The 14284-nt window shown below is 44.0% G+C and overlaps 1 protein-coding gene across 3 annotated transcripts in view; it reads right to left on the bottom strand.

Annotated features, from left to right (window-relative positions):
- Nucleotides 1-1624: 1624 nt before the first annotated feature.
- Nucleotides 1625-14284, bottom strand: part of ZNRF3 (zinc and ring finger 3) — a 205146-nt gene continuing 192486 nt past the window's right edge. For all 3 annotated transcript variants that reach the window (XM_075120135.1, XM_048821852.2, XM_048821851.2), the window contains 4 exons: nucleotides 10392-10559; nucleotides 7426-7528; nucleotides 4911-6653; nucleotides 1625-4249 (listed from right to left, as the gene is read on the bottom strand). In XM_075120135.1, the coding sequence (XP_074976236.1) occupies nucleotides 4206-4249; nucleotides 4911-6653; nucleotides 7426-7528; nucleotides 10392-10559 (2058 nt within the window). In that variant the 3' untranslated portion in view covers nucleotides 1625-4205. The remainder of the gene's footprint in view (nucleotides 4250-4910; nucleotides 6654-7425; nucleotides 7529-10391; nucleotides 10560-14284) is intronic.

The raw sequence follows: 14284 nt of genomic DNA, 5'->3' as shown, positions 1-14284 counted from the left end.
ACAGCTCCTGTATCTTGCTGTAAGATACACCAAATCTCTGAAAAGCTACACTCATGGTTACTCATTTAGAGAGAGACGCAGGGTTCCTTTAAATATATTTATCCTTCCTAGTGTTTTTTTTTTCAAAAACTGTAGAGTATTAGAAGTGAAAAGAAATGTAAAAATCCAAATTATTTTTTATTATTTAAGCTCTGTTGGTTTTTTCATTCATTCATCCAGGACATCCATCAAGACTGACTGGAATCCTTTTCCTGGTTCCCATGAATAGCCCAACGCTGTCCCACACAGGTAATGTTTCAGTAAAAATAAACTTCACACTACTTTTTTATTTTTAATGTAATGAATAGATTTCCAATCATATCTTACAAGACCTACATTGTGGGTACAAACTAGTAAGGATCTCTTTAAGAGAATCCCTGCTGTGTGAGTACACCAGACAGAAAAGTGCATACTGTGTTCTCAGTCACACAGCATGACAGCCATGGCCTCTTATCCAGAAGCCACAGTTTCCACAGGAAACGATTGCTATTGGAAGGGATGGCGCACATTATCTCATGATAACAAAAATTCCCCACTACAAGAAAAACAGGAACAGATCTATGTGCCCAAACTTAAGGGGTATGCAGTGCTCTCTGTACGCAAAGGCATGAACACAGGCAAGGCTGGACTGGCCAAAGAATCCTGTAACATAGACTGCACTATGGAAGCTACATCAACCATATCTCTTCCAGCAAAGAAAGAGACAATGGCTAAAGCAAGTTTACCCAGTCCTTACTCTGGGCACCAAAACCCCATGCATGTACATGCATGTAAGGTGTGCTAGTTGATGGAAAGCACTAATTCTATTATTACCCATGTGCAGTCTCCAAGGAAACAATACAGTAACCCCCATCCAAGTGTTTCCCCAGTTGAACTAAAACAAGCCACAGACATCATACAAGCAATGCATCACTACATGTGCCAGTTTCTCTTGCTGCAGTTTCTCCTGAAGAACTGCTGTAGGATTGCTGGGGTTCTCTGTGGGAAGCAGTTATCCCCTCAGCCTTTCGATGTGGTAGAAAGTCACTTGTTCCCTATTGCTCCACAGGCCTCAAGGCGCAAAAGGACCTAACTTCTTTTTCAGCAGGTGGTAGCTGAAGCATTCCACATGAGCTCCCATCTACACTCCTTCAGGAAAGCAGACCTTGTCTGCAGACCCCCTAGCAGCCAAGCTGTTAGAGAAATGTCAGAAGGGGGCAAAAATACTTCCGTATCCCAATCTTCCACACACCCCTTAAAGATTCTTAAACCTGCTTGCCACTGAGATTTGCCACAAGGAGGACAGGGCAGCACCCAAGAATTGATTCATCATTTATATCCACCTAGACTAGTTTTGACTCAAGGTGCTGACCTGTTTTCTAAGGCAGGTATAGCCCTGAGCTCATCAAAGGCCTGCACTTGCTTAGGGAGAGATCAGTATCTATTAGGGCTGTAAGCGATTAAAAAAATTAATCATGATTAATCGCACTGTTAAACAGTAATAGAATACAATATAATTTAAATATTTTTGGATGTTTTTTACATTTTCAAATATATTGATTTCAATTACAACACAGAATACAAAGTGTACAGTCCTCACTTTATATTTATTTTTGATTACAAATATTTTCACAGTAAAAAACAATAATATTTTTCAATTCACCTAATACAAGTACTGTAGTGCAATCTCTATCATGAAAGTTGAACTTACAAATGTAGAATTATGTACAAAAAATCCTGCATTCAAAAATAAAACAATGTAAAACTTTAGAGCCTCCAAAACAAAAAATCCTGCATTCAAAAATAAAACAATGTAAAACTTTAAAACCCTCCAAGTCTGCACAGTCCTAGTTCTTGTTCATCCAATCACTCAGACAAACAAGTTTGTTTATATTTACAGGAGATAATGCTGCCTGCTTCTGTTCTGTTATCTATATATATTATGATTCATATATCAATGTAATATGTTATTGGTCATTGAGACCTGGTATGAATGACGTGTGCTTGACATGAATACATGTGTTGCAAGCTGGCAACTGAAGCAAGAACTTAAGGTCAAGAACTATTAGAACTATTTGTGCAAAAACAATCTTGTTATGTTCCAAGAAAAATATGGAGAATCAGCAGAAAAGGAAACACCACCAGCTGGACTGATATACAATTGCATAAGAATTGGAGGAAAGGGCACGCCTTAGATCATGGCTGCCCATCCAGGATTGTCTCTTTGGAATTGTGTGGGTAGAAGGCCTAGTAAACAAAGGCAAAGAACTGATGATGCGATGGAATGGACTATAAATGGTTGCCTATGATTTCTGCAAATTGGAGTCGTTATTGATCCAGAGCCCTGTGTGGATATAGATGTGGTTTTCACTGGCTCCCCGCATTTTATGATCTTATGGTTGGAAGGAAACTTGACTAGCTATTGGGACCTTTCTGACCTTTGGACTCTGGTAGAGTATGTTTGGGGTGTGAATGTGGAGTGAGTAAGGTTTGTTTTGTAATCAATAAAGAGCATTTAGAGTATTATACACCAACACAGTGTCCAGTATCTGCCTGCTCCTCATCCCATAGGGAGACCTCTATTGCGGGTCTAACACTTCTTGTTTACAGTATCACTGGAAAGTGAGAACCGGTGTTTGCATGGCACTGTTGTAGCCGGCGTCACAAGATATTTACATGCCAGATGCGCTAAAGATTCATATGTTCATTCATGCTTCAACCACCATTCCAGGGGGCATGCCTCCACGCTGATGATGGATTCTGCTTCATAACAACACAAAGCAGTGCGGACTGACGCATTTTCATTTTCATAATCCGAGTCAGATGCCACCAGCAGAAGGTTGATTTTCTTTTTTGGTGCTTTGGGTTCTGTAGTTTCCTCATTGGAGTGTTGCTCTTTTAAGCCTTCTGAAAACGTGTTCCATATGCTCATCCCTCTCAGATTTTGGAAGACACTTCAGATTCTTAAACCTTGGGTCGAGTGCTGTAGCTATCTTTAGAAATCTCACATTGCTACCTTCTTTGCATTTTGTCAAATCTGCAGTGAAAGTGTTCTTAAAATGAACATGTGCTGAGTCATCATCCAAGACTACTAGAACATGAAAAATATGGCAGAATAAGGGTAAAACAGAGCTGGAGACATACAATTCTCCCTCAAAGAGTTCAGGCACAAATTTAATTAACACTTTTTTCCTTTTTTAAATGAGCATCATCATGAGCATGGAAGCATGTCCTCTAGAATTGTGGCCGAAGCACGAAGGGGCATACGAATGTTTAGCATATCTGGCACATAAATACCTTGCAATGCCGGCTACAAAAGTCCCATGCGAACTCCTTTTCTCACTTTCTGGTGACATTGTAAATAAGAAGTGGGCAGCATTATCTCCTGTAAATGTAAACAAACTTGTTTGTCTGAGCAACTGGCTGAACAAGAAGTAGGAATGAGTGGACTTGTAGGCTCTAAAGTTTTGCAACACAACTGTTTTTGAGTGCAGTTATGTAACAACAACAAAAATCTACATTTGTAAGTTGCACTTTCAAAATAAAGAGCTTGCATTACAATATTTGTATGAGGTATTTCTTGTGTTTTTTACAGTGAAAATATTTGTAATAAAAATAAATATAAAGTGAAGACCGTACACTTTGAAATCAATATATTTGAAAATGTAGAAAAACATCCAAAAATATTTAATAAATTTCAATTGGTATTCTATTGTTTAATAGTGTGATTAAAACTGCTATTAATCACGATTAATTTTTTTAATCACGATTAATTTTTTTTTTGAGTTAATCGCATGAGTTAACTATGATTAATTGACAGCCCTAATATCTATACATGCGGTGTCTTGTTTAATGCAGCAGTGTTACCTGCCAGTAAGAGCTGGCACAATGGTTTTAAAAAAATATATATTTACAGAACACTTTTTGTCACTAGTATAAAAATGGCACTAGAGCTCAGAGCTGCTCCACGTGGGCTTTGTTCACTTACACAAACCCAGGACTGAAGGATGCATCAAGCTGGCAAGGAATGGAGGGGAGGCTCAGTCCAGCTGGGGTGCGGGAGGGGCTTCTCTACATTACCACTTTTGTGTGTTTGTCAAAGCTAAAAAAGTTTGAAAGAAAGTCCAGCATCATTTGGAATCTCCATAAAAAGCTCTCCTTGTCTATCTGTGGCAGTCTGGCCAGGTCTAGTCGCCCATTTGGCTTCTTTCCAGGGGATGAGATCCAGAGCCTGAAGGAATAAAAGAATTATTAGACATAACGCAGGCACATCCAAGAAAAAGGCCTGGGGAAGGAGAAGCCCAAGTGGTGATTCTTCCTCTGCCACTAATTACTTTGTCACCAGTCCAGACTCGCTCCCACAAACACTTCGAGGCATCGGGGGGGCCTGCACCTCCCTCCCATTTCATGCACTCTCCTCTGAGGCTATTCCAGACTTTCCATTATTCCTTTTCATCCTCCTCAAGGTCACCAGTCTCCTCACCTACCCCACGCATGGCACTTTGGCCTTTTCTGCACTGACCATTTTTCCTGAGTTTCCCACTGCTTCAGCTCCACTGGCTGTGGCAATGGTTGTAGCCCTAGTTTAGATTAGGTGCCAGCAGCCACTTGTGTTTTCACCATTGGTGTCTAGAGCTGCTATGAGCACGGCTAGATGGCGCATAGCACTCCCAACAATGAAACTGCAGCAGGGGAGCAATGGAGGACATTTCCTGAGGAGAAGAGGCTAATATAGGCAGTAACGATGAGCAGTTTCCCTTCTCCAGAGAGTGAGCTGTAACTTCCATGATGTGTGGACCATCTCTGTGAACACTAGTGCAGCTGACCTGGTGCTCTCTTCACCATACTCTGAGACTGAAAGGTGCTGGAGAAAAACCAAGTCTGACTCTTACCTGCAGCCTTTGTGGTTGCCGCTGCCTCCTGGGAGCTCGGAGTGGGGTTGTGAAAGAGCATCCTTGTTTCTTCGTCCCGAGAGCAGTTCTGCTGCAGAAAGGACATTGCCCGGTAGCACACCTCCCTCTCCTCCTGCAGCTCTCCTAGACCTTGGTGGTGTAGATGAGCATCCATTTCAGGCGTCCCATCCCAGGAACTACAGCCTCCATGGGTCCCCCGACACTCTAACGGCAGGACTAGCTCACAGTCTCTGTCCTCAGGAATGATAGGGATGCGCTGACCTATGTCACGCACCCCCCTATAGCAGCTTGGCAAGGCCTCATCATGAAGTGTGTACTGTACACTCACTGCACAGTCCTCTGTGTAGCAGCCACCACCCCCACTGCTACCGGTGCCACCACAGCCAACCTGCTTCTCTTCATAGAAGCAGCAGGGCAAGCCCTCATATTTCACCCCATCTGTCCTATGCAAGTGGTCTGAGTTAACACTATACAAGCCTTGGGAACTACCTGGCTGCTGTTCCAGCCCCGGGCCACACCCTCCCCAAAGTGGGGAGCCCAAGAAGAGTGCGCCGCAGTCTGTTGCCCCACTGCTGGGCTCCAGGGCAGCGTGCTGGAGCTCAAAGCAGCAAGCACATGCTTGTTCCATCAGAGGTCCTGCTACTTCTGGACCATGCCAGTTCCTTTGAACATCCAAGGCAGCACTGGGAGTAGCCTCGAGGCCTCCCTCTGAGGTAGTGCCATTTGAATCCCTGTGCTCTAGCGAGGAATTACTGCTGTAGTTCATCTCCATGCTGCAGCTGGAAAGCTGGTCCCCTGAGGAAGAAGCTGGCACAGGCCGACAGTCAGCACCCAGCAGAGCGTGCCCACGTGCCAGAATCTCGTCCTGATGGGGGCCCTCTAGGAGAACAATCGCCCCTCGGTTTGTGCCACCAGCATCCCCCACTCGGCAGGGGCTCTTGCTGCGGTAAATATAAGGGTCATAGTCACTGCTCAGAGAACTACGGAAGGTGGAGCAGCTCCCATAGACCCCCTGGTTGCTGACCTCTGTACAGTCAACCATGGAATCACTGGAGGAGCAGTGGCACTGGCCAGAACTGCTGCTGCTGCTGTCACTGCCCGGGCAGTCAGCTAGGTAACCACTGCACACTGAGCGGTGACCATGATAGCAGCTGAAACTGGAGCTGCTGCCACTCTCCAAGCGGGAGGAGGGCATCACATGTACCACAGGAGGGAACAGCATGCTGCCACCAGGCTGGAAGGCACGGGAGGGACCCTTTGAGGCAATGCCAGCTGGAGGCTGTCCATCTTGCTCAGGGTAGCTAAGGCCTTGGAAGTAGTAGTGCTGGTACATGGTCTCATACTGGGGAAAACAAGCTGCTCTGGAGAAGTTACGTCCATTGAACTTGGGCCTGCGGAAGGTATGAGCTGGAGAATAAGCTCTGTGCTCCAGGCCACAGCGATGTGTGTTCAAGGCATGATCCAAGTGAACAGGCTGGTAACTTTGGATGTAAGTAGGGGACTGTGCTGGGTACAGGCTCTGCTCACCATGCCGGTCCACTGTAAGCACCGTGATGGGATTTCCATGGGGGTCCATGCTAGTCCGGGTGGGATATGCAGTTATCTGGCTGGTCCTGTGCACTCGGCCAGGATAATGAACGGGCAGGATCACCCTCTGCTGCCGGCTGCGCACTGGGTTCGTGGATTCCAAACATACCGGACCTGGGTTTCCCTTCTTTTGTTCTGGATGGGGAGAAAAGCAAACAGTGTGTCCTGGAAATGCAGCCACTCTGCTGAGGGTTTGTTACCTGGCAGACTGCAACAGTGAGTAAAAGTGCCAGCCTGCTCCAGAGAAGTGACACAATCAACACAAGCACACTTACCCAGAAACACCTGGGTCTATTGGCCAGGGAAGGAAGAGCAGTGACTTCAGCTCCTTCCTCTGCATAAGCCAATATGCTGCCTATTCAGCATTCCCAGCCCTCTGGGTTAGGAACACTGATCTCTGCCCACCTTTTTCCATTCTTCTTACAAATTATTTAAATGGAAAATGTTTTAAAGTCAATGAAAGAACCACATTCTATGTTGCTGCACAGAGAAATCTAGGAATTTTACAACTCCCTCCCACATACCAGCTGCTTTTAATTTATTTGCTTTTCTTGATATTTACCCATATAAATACAGTGAACTTGGGTGAATTTTATTTGAGCTTCTTTTCTACAGACTGATAGATGCTGCCCTCTGGTGGATGTACCCAGGATAAGAGATATGGTAGGATAGTGTCCTGGCTGTTTTAGGACATGGGGTCACTCTCAAAGAAACTTCTTTAATTGACCTCTGTTATCGGCTGGCATCCTTGAAGGAAGTCCCAGGATTGTATTACAATACAGACCAATCACCAAAGGGATTTTCCTAGGAGTGTACAGAAATACACACAATTTCCCCTCCATCCAGAGAGCTGAGAAGTCCAGAAATGGCCCTACCTGGGTGTGTGCATTTGAGGGGCAAGACTTACCTATAATGTTATGGCGGCAGTGAGGGCAGGTATGATGCTGCAGCAGCCAGGGATCCACACATTTTTTGTGGAATCTGTGAGTGCAGGGAATCACCCGCAACTCCTGTTGGGGAGAAAGAAGAAAATTAATTGATTCCTCCTAAAAGGCATGAATACTCACACTCCACACCTAGTTCTTCTGGCTTAGGTACAGATCAGGTCAATTCCCAGCCTCTTACTGGAAGAGGGGAGGAAAAGCCACCAACCTGCGTTAACAAATAACTAAGAGCATAGTTGCTCGAGAGAGTTCATGCTGATTCACATGGTGAGCATCTCCATGCTCAGCAACGCTGTTAAGCTTCTTTCCCTGTTGCATCCTGTCCTCCTCTCAAGCTACTCTTTCCTCTAAAACCTCTAATCTACCTCCAGCAGCACCCAACAGTTCTAGCTAGTTTTGTGCTCTTTCTGGCAGGGTTCCCTATGGCCACATTCACTGTTGTTCACGTGCAGTGTTGAATTACTGTAGCAGTTATTTTATTTTTTTATGTCTGACAAAGGTTGTATTTTTTATTTGAGGGGAGGAAATTTTAAAAAAGGCAGTGTCTCCTTTTTATTTATCCAGTGTCTTCAAACTTCACGCTGAGATTTTAGATTGCCCCTTTCCTTTGGGCCACGCTCTTTGATTCATTCCCTTCCTTAGTTCCTGAGTGTTGTCATAGAGGAGACGGCAGCCAGGCACTTTTCACTATGGCACTAACATGGATGGAGGCTGAGAAGTTAGAAGTCATTTTCTGCAACTTTGAGCTTCTTCCAAGGTATTTCCTCTGTAAGGAGGTGAGACGATGATTCGGTGAACCTACTTCATGTAAAATGGTAAAGGCCATAGTAAATGGTAAAGGCCTAAGTGACCTTAATGGATCACACATACACATGTATCACATATTAGCTAGTAATATATATAAGCAAATGCATAATCAATATAAATGTAGGCCTAGTTTAGTGTGGTTCATCAGATCTTTAAATGATCCTTTTTTGGGAAAAAATGCAAAACAAGGTTTTTGGCTTAGTAAGTATCCTGTTATTTCACTCCTTAGAATGCCTCTGATTTGGGTATGAGGTTCCAAGGATGAAGTAAGAATGAGAGATTATGATGACCCAGCCAAATATAATCAAGGTAAACACAGGAAGTCCCCAAAGTCTCTGTCAAACATTGATAGTTTTGTTACTGCTAATAAATAGATACATTATACAATTTAGAGTGTAAGGCATAATCTTGTATTTGGTCATAAAACATCAGATCAGAGGAGAGGGGCGTTTGATACAAGGTCTCATCTTGGGTATAAAAGAATGTACTCAGACTTAAGTCTTCGCCTTTGTTTGTGTACAGCCATCTCTGTATATACTCAGTCAGTTCATTGGCTGGCCATCGTCAACTGATTACTGGGGCGTGGCACTTTGTACCTATTCTGAAATAACCCTGTTCCTTGGATGGGAACTCTGAAATTAGCAGTGGTTTCCGCTTTGCTAGATTTGTAAAGTAACCTATGGATCTGAAAACATCCTTACATCCTGATCTTATTTCATATCTCACTCTTTAAAAGCAGCCCACACATCAAGAGTGCAGTTCCTAGAGCAACAATTTACTGCTCTCTGGCAATGACTTTGCCTTTGACAGAACATTCTGACGCAGCACTGCAAGATTGTACAAACTGCTTTGCTGAGGCTGCTTGTACATTGGCCTTACCATCAGCCGAACAGAAACTGAAGCTATGTACCAGCCAGCTCCTCAACAACTTTCCCAAGAGCCATCAGTAAGCTTGGAAGATACCACACTCTAAGCTGCCAAACAGTTTACTTATCTTGGCAGCATGTTAAACAATCAAGTGCAAATCAATCACAGAGTGGATGTGTGAATTAAGAAAGCCAGTGCAGCATATGGTTGCCTTCCATCATTGAATCTGGAAGCAACATGAAATCTATTTAGATGCAAATCTAAATCTATAACGCTGTTGTCTTCATGATATTGCTCTATGGGTATGAAACATGGATCTGTTATCAATGGCACATTAAAAAGCTTGGAAGTTTCCACTTGTGACACCTACAATGACTGCTGGGCACCAAATAGCAGGACCAGGTGTCCCACACAGAAGTCTTAGTGCAAGCTGGTTCGGCTGATATTGAAGGTCATTTGATTTTGATTTGTTACCAGCTGAGATGGACTGGTTATGTAATTTGTATGCCTGAGACCCATTTATCAAAACAAATTCTACATATGAATTAAGATCGAGCAACTACAGGCACGGAGTGCAGATGAAACACTTCTAAAGATACTCAAACAAAATCTGCACCCAAGAAATATTTCTGACTCTATCTTTGAGCATTACATGGTGCCAGGCTGTCAGGGTGGCTGTCCATGACTTTGATAAGAACTGCATTGCATAGCTGGGAGCACAGCGTCATGTACGGAAACATGAAGCTCAATCAACACAAATAGACAAATGACTCTGGTCAGTGCGGTCAGTGTTGTTCTTCCTGAATCGGTCTACGGAGCCATGAGATGATCCACTCATACAAAGTGTAATTGCTGACATAGTTCTTGAAATCAGGGTGATCCAGTACTTATTTATTGTTGAGGTCCAAATTTCTTGGTCAAGGTATAGTCACAGTCCAGACACCAGAGAAAATAATAATAAAAAATAACAATAATGATAAGTAAATAAAGAGATTTCGGGGTCCACTCAAAAGCATCTGGCAGTCTGCATTTGGCCCATGGTGCACCTATTAACTATCCCTGGTCTATCAGATCCAGTTTTGGAGAGGAAGCCCTCCCTACACTTTCAACAGGATGCAATCAACACTGCCACACCTTCTACCCACTGATCCCCACCCTTGGTTCATGTGCCACCAAATACACATCTGGTGACAATTGTGCCAAAACTGGCCCAGCATCATCAACCAACCAGATTAGAGAAACTGCTTTCTTTTACCTCCCCATCAATGTATTTCTCCAGGCAGATGGCACAGTCAGATGTTGAACTGCTGCTTAGTGTGTCCAGAGCTCCACAGCTTCCCTCACGGTGACCCTTACTTTTGGACTTGAACTTCCTGGTTTCCATCTTTTCCAGTGCCTGCACTGCAAGCCTGTTCATGGAATTCTACAATATAAAACACAACGTTGCTGCTTGAGGGATTGAGGCAATTGGAATAGCAGAAAAATAATGCTGTTCCTAACCATTAACATCTGTAACGATATCCCCTCAGGCTGAGATGGGTGTCAAGTCTCATAAGCTAAGCAGATCCTGATTAGGCTTCTCTCTATGTGGAAGACACCTTGGAAATGAAATGCACTACAGGGAGGAGTGTGGGTGATCAACTTATCACTGAGCTAAACATTCTCTGTGCAAACAGAACACAGTCCTAACCAGTTAAAACACAAAAACAAAAAACCAACCAAACAACACCCATGCGTGTGCGAGCACGCTCCACACACAACACTTGACGAGAAGTAGTTTTCCAAACCTGAAAAGAAAATGAGTAAAACTGATTGAGAGGAAAAATTTAAACAGAAAAATGTGAGTGATAATTGGAATTGTTTAAGAATATTTTATTTTGCTAGATCCCCAAAACACCTACAGTTCTACAATCACAAAAGAAGACTTCCTCAATTAAAAAGCCATTCTGACTAAAAAGAGGAATGGAAGCACCACTACAAAACAAAAAAATATATTTAGCAAATGAGGAAATTGATAGCAAAAACTATAAAATAGAAATTGATAAAGAAGTCAAAAGTGCCAAGGAAAAGTCTTTCGATAGTAGGGTTAAGGACAATAAAAAGGAATAATGAAACGGGGAAAAAATCCCAGTAATAAGCCTGTTACTAGAAATGGTAAAATTGTCAATCAATCAGAAAAGGCAAGTATTCAAGACATACTTTTGTTCTCTATTTGGAGAAAAAGACCAATGACAAAATATTTTCTAGTTCGACAGTAACTAGGTAAGATGTTATACAGCATCTATTAAAAGACAGACAGACACAGGCCATTTAGACCCAGCGGTCTCAATTCTTTGGTAAGCTGGGCTCAATTCAAAGTTAAGGCTGTGTGTCTGTCATGAAAGTCACAGATTCCATGAGTTTCTGTGACCTCTGCAGCGGCCGGTGCAGCTGGCTCCAGAGCTGGGGCAGTCTCATGCTACCACCCCCTCCCACCCCCAGCAGCGGTAGTTTGGGTGTGGGAGGGGGTACGGGGCTGGGGTGCATGGCGGCGCTTACCTCAGGAGGGCTTCCCGGAAGTGACCGGTATGTGTCTGCAGCTCCTAGGTGGAGCAGCTCTGCATGCTGCCCCTGCCTGTAGGCACCCAACCTCCACAACTCCCACTGGCTGCAGTTCCTGGCCAATGGGAGCTGCGAAGCCATCGCTCATGGCAGGGGCAGCGCATGGAGCCCCTTAGCCTTCACTCCCTCTAGGAGCTGGCAGGGACATGCCGGCCACTTCCGCGGAGCCGAGTAGGGAGGCCTGCCAGCCCTGCCAACCCTCCTACCCCACCACCAGCAGGGGTTTCAGACTGCACACCCCACCCCAAAGCACCTGTGGCCCCCCAGTCCAAGTTTTAATTAGGGGTATATAGTACAAGTCATGGGCCATGAATTTTTGTTTACTGCCCATGACCTGTCCATGACTTTTACTAAAAATTATCTGTGACTAAAACATAGCTTTATTCAAAGTACGTGTGCTGTAATTCAGCAAATACAAGCTCACACATCTAAGAAGAAATAATGTAGGTTACACACACAGGATGGAAGAATGTATTTTGGAAAGCACGGGTTCTGAGAAGAACTTAGGGGTCAAATGGACAACCAATTGAACTGCATTCGTGTGATGCAGTGGCTAAGAGAGCGAAGATGATCTCTGCATGTATAAAAGCAGAGGAATGATGACTAGGAGCAGGTAGGTGGTACCACCTGAGTATATGGAATTGGTGAAACCATTACTGAAAACTGCGCCCGGATCTGGATCCACCTTTCAAAAAGGATGTTGAAAAACTGGAAAGTGGTCAGAAAAGAGTTTCAAGAATGATCTGAGGTCTGGAAAATCTGCCTTAGACAGTGAGAAGGTAAGAAGATCAGTCTGTTTGGTTGACCCAAGAGAAGATAAGAGGTGACATGATTGCGATTTATAAGCACTTACATGGGGAGAAAATTTTAGATAGTACAGGACTTTTTAATCTCACATTCAAAGGCATAACAGGATCCAATGGCTGGAAGCTGAAGCTAGAAAACAAATTTGTACCTTATTTCCAGTCTGAATTTAACTGTGAGGGTAATTACCATTAGAACAACTTAAGGGATGTGGTGGATTCTCCATCATGTGAAATATTTAAATCAAGACTGAATGTCTTTCTAAATGTCTTTCTTGCTTTAGCTCAGCCAGATGATACAGCCTTGACACAGGAATTAATGGGTAAAATTCAATGGTCTGTGTTGTGCAGGAAGTTGTACTAGATGATCATATGGTTCCTTATGGCTTTTAAATCTCTGAATCTATGACCCAATATGGGATATACTCTTTTATAGGAACAACAAGGACTCCGATGGCACCTTAAAGACTAATAGATTTATTTGAGCACAAGCTTTTGTGGGTAAAAACCTCACTTCTTCAGATGCTCATTCACCTGCATGTCTACTAATGTGATATATGCCATCATGTTCCAGCAATGCCCCTCTGCCATATACATTGGCCTAACTGCTACCCAAGATCCATAAACCTGGAAACCTGGATGCCCCATCATCTCAGGCATCGGCACTCTTACAGCAGGATTATCTGGCTATTTGGACTCTCTCCTCAGACCCTACACTACCAGCACTCCTAGCTATCTTCGAGACTCCACTGACTTTCTGAGGAAACTACAATGCATTGGTGATCTTCCTGAAAACACCATCCTGGCCACCATGGATGCAGAAGCTCTTTATATCAATATTCCACATGAGGATGGACTACAAGCTGTCAAGAACAGTATCCCTGATGAGGCCACGGCACAGCTGGTGGCTGACCTTTGTGACTTTGTCCTCACCCACAACCATTTCAGATTTGGAGACAACTTATACCTTCAAGTCACTGGCACTGCTATGGGTACCCGCATGGCCCCACAGTATGCCAATATTTTTATGGCTGACTTAGAGCAACGCTTCCTCAGCTCTCGTCCCCTAGCGCCCCTCCTCTACTTGCGCTATATTGATGACATCTTCATCATATGTACCCACGGGAAGGAGGCCCTTGAAGAATTCCACCTGGATTTCAACAATTTCCATCCCACCATCAACCTCTGCCTGGACCAGTCCACACAAGAGATCCACTTCCTGGACACTACAGTGCAAATAAGTGATGGTCACAAACACCACCCTATACTGGAAACCTACTGACTGCTATACTTACCTACATGCCTCCAGCTTCCATCCAGGACACATCACACGATCCATTGTCTACAGCCAAGCCCTAAGATACAACCGAATTTGCTCCAATCCCTCAGACAGAGACAAACACCTACAAGATCTTTATCAAGCATTCTTAAAACTTCAATACCCACCTGGGGAAGTGAGGAAACAGATTGACAGAGCGAGACAGGTACCCAGAAATCACCTACTACAGGACAGGCCCCACAAGGAAAATAACAGAAAATAAGGAAAACAACACCACTGGCCATCACGTACAGCCCCCAGCTAAAACCTCGACTGCACATGTCAACGATCTACAACCTATCCTGGAAAACGATCCCTCACTCTCACAGACTTTGGGAGACAGGCCAGTCCCCGCTTACAGACAGCCCCCCAACCTGAAGCAAATACTCATCAGCAACTACACACCACACCACAGAAACACTAACC

Source organism: Caretta caretta, chromosome 15, assembly GCF_965140235.1.
Source record: "Caretta caretta isolate rCarCar2 chromosome 15, rCarCar1.hap1, whole genome shotgun sequence".
Lineage (NCBI taxonomy): Eukaryota > Metazoa > Chordata > Testudines > Cheloniidae > Caretta > Caretta caretta.
Note: the sequence above shows the minus strand (reverse complement) of the source record. Positions and strands in the feature narration are given on the sequence as shown.